This window comes from Bufo gargarizans, chromosome 3, assembly GCF_014858855.1.
Source record: "Bufo gargarizans isolate SCDJY-AF-19 chromosome 3, ASM1485885v1, whole genome shotgun sequence".
Classification (NCBI taxonomy): Eukaryota; Metazoa; Chordata; class Amphibia; order Anura; family Bufonidae; genus Bufo; species Bufo gargarizans.
Window position 1 is genome coordinate 368,350,077 of NC_058082.1, and position 10,917 is coordinate 368,360,993.

The 10,917-nt window shown below is 41.5% G+C and overlaps 1 protein-coding gene across 2 annotated transcripts; it reads left to right on the forward strand.

The window, feature by feature from the left end:
- Positions 1 to 1,321: 1,321 nt before the first annotated feature.
- Positions 1,322 to 5,737, forward strand: LOC122932872 (triggering receptor expressed on myeloid cells 2-like). Of its 2 annotated transcripts, XM_044287523.1 has the most exons (4): positions 1,322 to 1,436; positions 2,057 to 2,465; positions 2,871 to 2,984; positions 4,851 to 5,737. In XM_044287523.1, exons 1-4 carry the CDS (start codon positions 1,394 to 1,396, stop codon positions 5,017 to 5,019), a joined length of 735 nt encoding a protein of 244 aa, XP_044143458.1. In that variant the 5' UTR covers positions 1,322 to 1,393; the 3' UTR covers positions 5,020 to 5,737. The 2 variants fall into 2 exon arrangements, with proteins under 2 accessions (XP_044143458.1, XP_044143459.1); XM_044287524.1 differs by lacking the exon at positions 2,871 to 2,984.
- The last annotated feature ends 5,180 nt before the right edge of the window (positions 5,738 to 10,917 follow it).

The following is a 10,917-nucleotide window of genomic DNA, read 5'->3' on the forward strand; positions in this document are numbered from 1 at the left end:
TCTCCACTCCCCAGCCAGGACAGGCCTCAGATCCCAGTGCACAGACCTCCTGAGCTCCACTGTCAGACAGAAGTAATCCTCTCCACCTGGCAGTGCTGGCTGGTTTTTATGCCTGGCAAAACCCGGCCTGGAATTTGGGGAGCAGTCACCCACCCAGCACTTTGACTACTTCCAGTGAGAGCCGTCCAGGATCAGCTACTACAGCTATACTAAATACCAAGGTGTCAAACGGCAACTGCTGCTGACACATACAAACTGGCTCTTACTTCACCAAGGCCAGGAACCTCGGTGACACGTAGTTATCATCCACAATGATTCCTTGTATCTTCTTACACCGTGTGCAATCCATATTTTGCGGAATGGAACAGCTGGCCCTATCATTGTCTGTAATGAGGACAATAATAGGACATGTTCTATTTTTTTGTGGAATGGAAATACAGACATATGGAAACGGAATGCACACAGTGTACCTTCCGTTTTTTTTTGCGGACCCATTGAAATTAATGGTTCTGTATACGGTCCGCAAAATTTTTTTTTTTTTTAAATGGAACGGACACCCAATGAAAATACGTTCATGTGCATGAGGCCTTGGCCTCTTTAACACGAATGTGTGCGCTCCGTGGTGGTATTGCGGACAGCATTTGCAGATCCACAATACACGGACGCCATTATGTGAGCATTCCGCATCACAGATGCGGACCCATTCACTTGCATTGGTCTGCAAATCCGGAGATGCGGAATGGTGTGGAACGGAAGCATGGAACGGAACCCTACGGAGTGCTACCATGAGGTTTCGTCCTGTACTTCAGTTTCGCAAAAAGATAGAACATGCCCTATCTTTTTGTGGAACAGGCGGATCGCGGACCCATGAAAGTGAATGGGTCCACGATCTACTGCAGCTGCCCCACGGTTGGTGTTCGTGCATTGCAAATTGCGGACCGCAGCACTCGGGGTGCACTCGTTCGTGTGCAAGAGGCCTTAGGGTAAGGTTTGGGGTTTGGTGTTGGAGTGCAATGTCCTCCTAATTTATTACTGTGCAGGAAGGAAACTGCTGCAAAAAAACAAAAAAAAAAAAACATTGTAGCCCACCACCACCACCTGACCCAAGTTTGACCAACACCACCTGGATGTTGCACAATGCTCCTTGAACATTTCTATGTATGTTACTATAACTTTAGTCAGGACATTGCCACATATTTTTGTTGATCACTAGTATAATGCCACCTCACATCACATGAACTACGCATATAAGTATTAAGTTAAAAATACCTCACACTGAATACATTGCACAATCATCAGTACAAAGGCTGGATAATTTGTGCTTGCAATTCCATTATTTCTCAGTTTAAAGAGAAGAGGATCTTCTAGACTTGTCTCTCCACATGTTGCAGGAATGGACAAATGCTTTTCACTCTCCTTCACTGTAATTTTACTGGGTAAGTGACCACCACCTTTAAAATACCATTTTAAAGGATTTTATTTTAGTTTAAATAGTTGTGTACAAAATTGAATTTCATTTGTAAATTGTGGGGGTAGTTTGATTACAGAGTAGAGATAGTTACATAGTCAGTTGGAAGAAGACAAATCCATCAAGTTCAACCAAGGCATAAGAGGGGATGTTAATTTTAGAAAGGGGAGTGAGACCCAGATTTCTACACAGAAGTTTTGCCCATTAAAAATTGTAGTTTGGTATTTCTGCAATGAGCATTTTATTTATCCAGCCTTTTATCCTTGGAAAGGTATTTTAAGGTTGACCAATAATTTTTACACTGTAGACTGAAAGAGAGAATTTTTATTTTTATTTACTGGCTATACTCCATTATTAGTCCATGCATAAAGTAATAATACACTGCTCAGTATGCTTTCAATTCTACAATTTATTATGAAACATCTATTGTACATTCAAGCTATTTTACTGCTCTGCTAGTTTTTAGGTAATATGATGCCCCTACTCATGAATTATTTTAGGTTTCGCTAACGAAATTTTATATATTATCTTATGTATCTCAATTTCCATTTTTTTTTTAACCATGAACCAATGTCTATCTTTTATCAGGAACATTAGGCTGGTGTCTGGCAAAGGATATTACAGTGTATTCAGGACAACTAGGAGAAACACTTAATATTGTTTGTCCATATCAACAACGTGCAGATCGATGGAAGAAGAAAGTATGGTGCAAAGAAGATGAAGATGGATTTTGTCAGTCTGTTGTTAGTGTTCACTCATATTGGATAAACATTGCGAAAAGAACAAATGGGAGTGCTGACATCTCTGACAATTATCAAAAGGGTATTATTATAATCAATATGACAAATCTGCAAAAATCTGATTCTGGTGTTTACCAGTGTAGGACAGTCACATTTGGTGATGTTAGCACTCTGCAAAGGATCCAAGTGCAAGTTCTTGAAGACCAACAGAAAGAAAGTGTTTCAGAACTTGAAAATACACAGTACAGCATATCTGGGTAAGATGATTTAACGGCCATCTGTACCTATTAAACTGTCTGCCCTGTTACAGGTGTGCTTGGAAGCTGAAAGCATCTGTGTTGGTCCCATGTTCATATATGCCTGCATTGCTGAGAGAAATGCAATAACATGCCTTAATACATACTAATGAGCCTCTAGGAGCAACGGGGCATTGTCATTACACCTAGAGGCTCAACTCTCTTTGCAACTGCCGATAAACAGGGCCAGGTAGTGAAAACAGTTTTTACTTCCTTGACCTGTCAATCAAAATACAGAGGAGCATGAGTTACAGAGAGGGCTGGGCTTCTATGAGTAATGGCAACGCCCCATTGATAGATACCCATTAATATTTCCATAATATAACATATAATTGTCTTAATTATATGTTTTCTTTTATGGAAAAGGTTACCATCCGAAACCCAAATCCCTGTAATGTTGGTTGTAATTGGAAGCAGCCTCATCTCATGCAAGCTACTTCTGTTGGGATTCCTCTACATCTGGTGGAAAAGACATGAAGAGTAAGAAATCCTTAAATACTGCTTTAATTAACTGAAACATTAAGATGATATTACTGTACTAGAATGGCTTATTTATGAAAATCATATCTCATCATGGCCTGAGACAATTCTTAATACACTAGAAGACTACAGTACTATGGTATACACAAACAGCAGCACCACTAAATTATATAATACCAAAAACAATCTTTGTTAAATGGTACCTGTCATTAAAGCCTCTTGCACACGACCGTATACCCTCTGAGACATACGGTCCGTGAGTGGGCCATATGTTCCTCCGCTGCATTGATCATGCCCACGGGAGTACACAGCATCATAGATTACAATGATGCTGTGCATGTCAGGCTGCCCGTGGGGCTATTGTACCACATTCATATGATCTTATGAGTGCAGGACAATAGCACCCTGGGCAGCCCGACGTGCACAGCGTCATTGTAATCTATGATGCTGTGTACTTCCGTGCGCACAATCACTGCTGCTCCGGGACATATGGTTGTGTGCCTAAGGCCTCGTTCACACTTCAGTGTTTAGTCAGTGATTTCCATCAGTGATTTGTGAGCCAAAACCAGGTACAACTCTAAGCACAGAACAGGAGCAGATCTTTCCCTTATACCTCATGTCTGTGGAGGCTCCACTTCTGGTTTTGGCTCACAAATCACTGATGGAAATCACTGACCAAACACTGAAGTATGAACGAGGCCTAAGGGTAGAGAACAATGCAGGATCCAGCCTAAATGACAGCCCACAACTTGGCAACAGTCCCTGACTAATTGCAGGGGCCTAAACCTAAAAGGGGTAAAAAAGATAGTCAGACAGGAGGTCAAAACTAGACAGGCAAATCAGGACTGTATCGGAATCCAAAAGCTAAGTCAAATACACAGCAGAGTAACACCAGAAACCAGCAGAGTCTAATACCAAACAGTGTCTAATATCAAGCAAAGTTCAGAGTCAAATACCAGGAGGTCACATCAGAGGCAAAATCAGGATACAGGGGCAAAGTCAGAAAAGCAGGCAAGAGGTCAGCGATCTAGAGTAACAAACACAAAACTAGTGAGTAAGGTAGTAATACCAATCATAGGCAACTGTGGCCAGCAGATGCCTGTTTAAATAGTCGGCCCTCAAGAAGCATGTGAGAGCAGTGCCAAGCCTAATTTGTTCAGCATCCCTTCTCCCTGATAGGCCAACCAACCCAACTTTCAGCATAGCAATAGAGTGATGGCAGTGGCGTCACCACCATAGTGCAGCCGGACTCTCCGTAGAAGGGCAGGTGGGTAAGTACATGACAGTACCAAAACCTTTACTTAAAGCACAGAAGGTGCAGAGCACATCTTTGACATTGGTTCTGCTCTGCTTTTGAAGCATGCAGATAACTAATCCATAGTGCATATACAGGATTCATACACCGAAATCTGCAAAAGCAGAGCAATGGTGGTACAAGACGAAGATGAAGGGCGCACTGAGAACAAATGCTTCATCTTCTTTGCTTTGAGTAAAGGTTTAGGTACCCTTTAAATACTGCAATATAAAAATAAATATAAAGAAATTATACAAAGCATCCAAAACTAAATGACCATGAAGACAGAGTCAGGCACATTACAGGCAACTTATGGACAACAAACAGAATAGATATCTTGGATCAGCAGACATGCAAAAAATCCATATAAAAAAATGCATATAAAACTACTATGCATAAGATAACAGTAAATGTTCACAGAGAATCCTCTTGGAAGGAAACTAATAATTTGACAAATTAGTAGTGCACAAAACATAAAAAACAATATAATAGAATTAGTGTTGTCCAGCATTGCCATGAACTATACATATATATTTGTGTAACAGTTTCTTAATTCTCATCATCTCTTCTAGCATCTACTCAACTAGTGTGGACCAAGAACCATTTACTATGCCTTTGTCAGCTGGTCATTCAGATGTTGAATATTCTCTACCCACTGCCAGAGAGGAAGATGATGACTCTCCACAGTATATTAACTACATACAGATGGGATATCTAAACCAAGCACATTATCAACAATAGATAATTCACATTTAAAAGGGTTCTCCAGGATTTACAATAAACATCCTCAGGGTCTGTTTTCTGGGACCCCCGGCGATTAGCTGCACAAGTTCAATGTCCTAGGCCATGTGACATCACATTAATTGGTCACATGGCCAAGTTGCAGCTCAGCACCATTCAAGTAAATGGGGTTGAGATACAATACCAAACATAGCCACTATACAATGCATGACGTTGTCAGGGCCGGCAACTGGGCCTTGATCCTCTAAGGCCCCCTCCCCCCGCTTCAGTTCCACAGATGGCAGAACAGTCCAGAATCCAGAGTGGAGAATTTCCCAGCTTAGGAGTCCCTGCTCTGACTCCATATATCAGTCAGTGAACATTAAAGGGGTATTCCAAAGTGTGGTCATTATGCTTAGGGACACCCTGTGTATATAAATCTAATTTAAACTATTTTAGAAATTTCTCTGTGGGGATTCAAACTCACAACCATCTACATTGAAGGCAAGAACCTTAACCACTGGGCTATAGAGCTCAATGCTAAGTCAGAGAAACTCCTATGGGGTTCTTAACACAAGAGAAACTTCTATGAGGTTTTTCAGCAATTAATTAGCATTAAGATCTTATTACTCAGTGGTTAAGCTTCTTGACTTTAAAGGGGTTGTCTCATCATGGACAATGGGGGCATATCACTAGGATATGCTGCCATTGTCTTATAGGTGTGGGTCCCACCGCTGGGACTCACACCTATATTGAGAACGGAGCCCCGCAGGTGGTGGCTGGAGGACTCTAGTCTGGCCACCACCAAGCCGGCTCCCCATAGAAGTGAATGGGAGCGTACCACGCATGCAGTGTTCCCTCCTTCACTTGCGGTGTTCTGTTCGTGATATAGGTGCAGGTCCCAGCGGTGTGACCTGCACCTATAAGACAATGGTGGTATATCCTAGTAATAGGCCCCCATTGTCCATTAAGAGACAACCCCTTTAAAGGCAAGAATCTTAACCACTGGGCTGTAGGAGCTCAATGCTAATTGATTGCTGAAAAACCTTTATAGAAATATCTCTTGTGTTAAGAATTGCATAGAAGTTTCTAAAAATAGAGGCTAAATAAAACTTAAATACACAGGGTGTCCCTAACAGTGAACAGTTTGATTATAAAAATATGATCAAATAACACCTGTATTAACCCACTCCAACCTTTTTAACTTGTGTAACCAGTATTTATTGTCGGGAAAGATGGCAACCCTAACAGCAAGCTAAGCCTCATCAGGACTCCTTAAAACAATTATTATTTTCTTTTTATCGCGATATTCTGACCCTCATAACTTTTTTTATAGTTCTGTCCACGAAGATGTGTGGCATTTTTAACAATACCATTTTGGGTTGTGTATGACTTGTTCGCTTTTTATTCAATTTTATTGGTAGATAAGTGATGGAAAAAATACGAAACCGCCTTTTTTTAAAAAAAATCTGTTACGCCATTTACCATATGGGCTAACTTTTTTTAATATATTTTAATAGTATGGGCATTTTCATAATAATTCAATTTTTTTGTTTCTTTTTATTTTGGGGAATGGGGGTGACTTAAATTTTTTTTTTTTATATATATTTTCAAAACTTTTTTATTTATTTTTTACTTTTTGTTAAGTCCCCCAACTGGACCACAACTTACAATCATCAGATGTAAATTGCTCCATTATTCTACATAGAAATCACTATATCACAGTTCAGTGCTGCCATGTAGTGGCCTGATTTAGGATATACTAACAATGAGCTTGAAAGGCTGCGGCTCATTTTTAGAAAAGGATGCTTTCCCTGATCTCCACTGAGGGAAAGCGCGCCTGAAGAGGAATCTCGCGCTTTCGGTTTTTAACACTCTCAGATGCCGGGAGTAAGGAGAACTCACTGCTGTGAGGGGAGAGGGCATGTGGCATATTCTGGGGCCATGAGGGTGAAGAACTGTGTGAGAAGCTTTACAGGGCGTAAATCTGCGAGGGTCAGAATCGACAGAATGTAACTGTGTTGTTAGTACATTATTACAAGATTTGCGGCCCCACTTTTGATTTTGCACAGGACCACATTTTGTCTAAAACCGGCCCTGGACATTGTGCTTTGTAAGCTGCAGGGAGCACGGTGGTCAGGGGGAGCCCTGCCAACTCATATTGATGGCCTACCCCAAAGATATGGAAATCCTGGAAAAACCTTTTAATTCACTAATTGTAAGCAATGGTCTTCCACTTGAATGCCTTTGTTTCCTATAATAAAATGTATTGGACGTTATATTTTTGAAACTTATTTTAGAGCATCCACACTTTATATTATAACCCAAACCCCCTACGTGTTTAAAGGGATTTTCTGGGAGTACAATATTGATGGCCTATCTTTAAAGGGTTGTCTCACTTCACCAAGTGGCATTTATTATGTAGAGAAAGTTAATAAAAGGCAGTTACTAATGTATTGTAATTGTCCATACTGTTTCCTTTCCATTTTTCCATGAATCCGGCCACACTGCAATCCTGTAGCAGTAGACATGCTTGCACACTATAGGAAAAAGCGCTGGCCTCTTTAGTGGCTAGAAACATAAGAGCTGGTGCTTTTTCCTATCGTGTGCAAGCACGGCCACCACTTATGGTGGTCATAACCATGGAAACAAGCAGTGTATAATGTAATGGAAAAATGAATCCAGCCAGCAAAGGAAGCAATATGGGTAATAACAATACATTAGTAAGTGCCTTGTATTAACTTTCTCTACATAATAAATGCTATTTGCTGAAGTGAGACAACCCCTTTAAGGTCCAACCCCCAGAACCCCAGCTGAGGTTGCAGCATGCCAAGCACAGTGCCATAAATTGTATAGTTTATGCTGTTAAAGACAAAACAGGGCGCACCATAGGATAATACCGTTTGTAGACAGGTAAAATAAATGGTTCCAGTGCAAGGTTCACCTTTGACGGTTGTGCTACCTGTAAGCACAACTCTAGTGAAAGCTTGTCAAGACGTGTACTGGAGTCACGGTTTGATGGAGGATCTGCAGCCGCGAAGGGAGGTTTTCTTGTCGGTAAGAAGTGGTAAGATTCCAGAGGTAAATAGATAAAATATCCCAGGGCACAAGAATCCAGTCCAGATGGTATAAGTAAGGATGATACCTTATTGCAGAAGTACACCACATAGTTCCCCTTCATCAGGTACAGAACACTGCATGGTATATTGTATAGTGGCTGTGCTTGGTATAGCAAACCAGGCTATTAGCTTGAATGGGACTGAGCTGCCTATAGGTCATGTGACCAATGAATATGAGATCACTTTCCTAGGAAGAGGCAACAGCGCTAAATGGGAGTTGGATCCTCAAGGATTTGATATTGATAACCTATAATTTCTTTAAAAAATTACCAGTCTTTAAAGAATAGCTTGGAACATTTGATGCTCTATTTGTTCTCTGTGTTAACTTCTACAATTTAAATGTGTCAAGGCAGTCAGATATTGGTAACAGCTTGGGGAGCTGTTAATGCTTATGCCTTTAATATCTGATAAGTTATAGGAATTGTAAAGAATAAAAATGAGAAATGAACAGTTTCTAAAACTGGATAGATTCTATTTTTTATGCAGAAAAAGCACTTCTTAGCAGGTGCATTTAGATTCAATTATTTAGATGTTTGGAAGCATTTTCTACCCTGCGAATAAGCTCGAGCCTGATGGTATCACATCCAACGTAAAATAAGGTTACTTTCACACTGGCCTTTCTGCCATTTTCTCACAAGCGGCCCAAAATGGATCAGTTTAGCCCCAATGCATTCTGAAAGGATAAGGATCCGTTCAGAATGCATCAGTTTGCCTCCGTTCAGCCTCTATTCTGCTCTGGAGGCAGACACCAAAACACAGCTTGCAGCGTTTTGATGTCTGCCTGACGATGCGGAACCAAACGGATCCGTCCTGACTTACAATGTAAGTCAATGGGGCGGATCCTTTTTTACTGACACAATATGGTGCGATTGAAAACAGATCCGCCTCCCATTGACTTTCAGTGTAAGTCAAAACGGAACCGTTTGCATTATCATGCATTTATTTTTTTTGTTCATGGTAATGCAAACGGATCCGCTATGAAAGGATACAAGCGTTTGCATTATAGGTGCAGATCCGTCTGTACAGATACCAGATGGATCCGCACCTAACGCAGGTGTGAAAGTAGCCTAAGAATTATAATTGTTACCAAAGACAGCTTTCCATTTAAATTTGCATTAGTTGTAATAAATGTCCACCATTGTGACTTATTTTCCACCTTTTGTCTTACAGTTGAATTTTGCTTTTATGTTTTATTGGTGTCATTGTTCGTAAGCCTTAAATTATTCACAATGTTTCTGATAGAGGAAGTTAATAAAGTGCAGTATATAATTTATGCGTTTACAGCATGAGAAAAAAATACAGTATGTTAGTATCTCATTTTGTTATTCACTATATGTAAAGATCAGCCTATTTTTATATATACTATACGGGTGGTCATAATATTATATATTTTGTATTACTTTTAAATGCCAAATTGTTTAAGAAGATTTTTTGCCAAATATTATTTCCTGAGCGTGCATGTTATGCAGTCAATCTAAGGAATGATTGGTATCAGTATTTTGCCTTTATGTATTCTGCAGAGCAGCAGGTTAGTTAGTGCTCCTTCTCAAACTTCCTCATTTGAACTACCCCTTATTTTATACATGTTGAATCAGCTTCAGCGTGCATCTGACTCACAACCACAAAAATGAGCATGTAGGCAAAAAACAAAGCTCATAGCTATTCGGTCAAACTGTACTTTGATAATCGGGAGAGGTACTAGGGGACTACGGAAATGTGGCTGGGGGCTAGTTATCTGGCAGGTCGGCAAGACTTACAAAACTCTTCCACTTCTTTGAATATGCTGGGCCAGTAAAACTGCTGTAGAATACGATCCTGAGTTTTGTGCAGCTCATGGTAACCCCCAAGAACGTGTTGGTGGGCTAGCTCTAACAAAAGCTTGCGATAAGCCTTGGGGACCACCAACTATTCAATAGGCTCACCCCATAGTTGGTTTACCCGATACAACAGATCCTGATGAACCACAAAACGGGGAAACACTGACTCTGCCCTAGGTTGTTGTGGCTCACCATCTACTATTAACAAGCAGGATAGGGTTGGGTCCCGACTTTGGGCAGTACCAAAATTATCCCCGGAGACATTGAGGTCTGCCAGTTCAGGACCCGACGGCAAGTCCTCCATATCTCCCACCATCACACTTAACGGGGTTATCTCCCCCTCTTCCATGGAAGCGGCGGTCACCCCTACCGCTGGCCCTTTGGTCTCAGGTTCCCAGGGTTATGGCCTCCCCCCTGAGCCGGGCCACTCTACTAGGGTTACCCCTGTCTCATGGGTATCAGTCACTTTCATAGCAGGCCACAGTGCCGGGAAGCCCAGGAAGTCTCTCCCTATTATAAGTTTTTAGTGTAAATTTGGGGCAACTGCCAGTTTGTGAGTCTATCTGCGAGCCCCTGTGGTTAGAGACACCAGGGCGGTGGCATAGTCTTTTAAGTCTCTATGGATGCACATGACCCCGACTTATACAGTATACTCAGCTGACTGTACCAGGGGAGCCCTTACTAGGGACACCAGACTCCATGAGTCCAGCAGAGCCTCCGCTGGAGTGTCTCCTACCTTCACCTGGCACAGTTGGTTAAGAGTTTTGGGGGGACCTGCTGCACACAGCTTCCTGGCATATAGCGACTGACGGTAGCCATAGTTAGTATCCATGGGTTCCACCTGATGGGGACAGTCAGCTCTTACATGGCCCGGCTCCTGACATCGCCAGCAGACTATCGGAGTTGGTCCGTAGAGGGTACACCCCGGGTGGGTTTGGTTGGTACAAGTCGCCAGGTCTGGGATGGAGATTTATGGGGTTTGA

Coding starts and splice junctions, on each gene's coding strand:
- LOC122932872 (XM_044287523.1), top strand. CDS start 1,394: ATGGACAAATGCTTTTCACTCTCCTTCACTGTAATTTTACTGG. Junction 1,437..2,056: donor CTTCACTGTAATTTTACTGG/GTAAGTGACCAC, acceptor ATCTTTTATCAG/GAACATTAGGCTGGTGTCTG. Junction 2,466..2,870: donor ACACAGTACAGCATATCTGG/GTAAGATGATTT, acceptor TTTATGGAAAAG/GTTACCATCCGAAACCCAAA.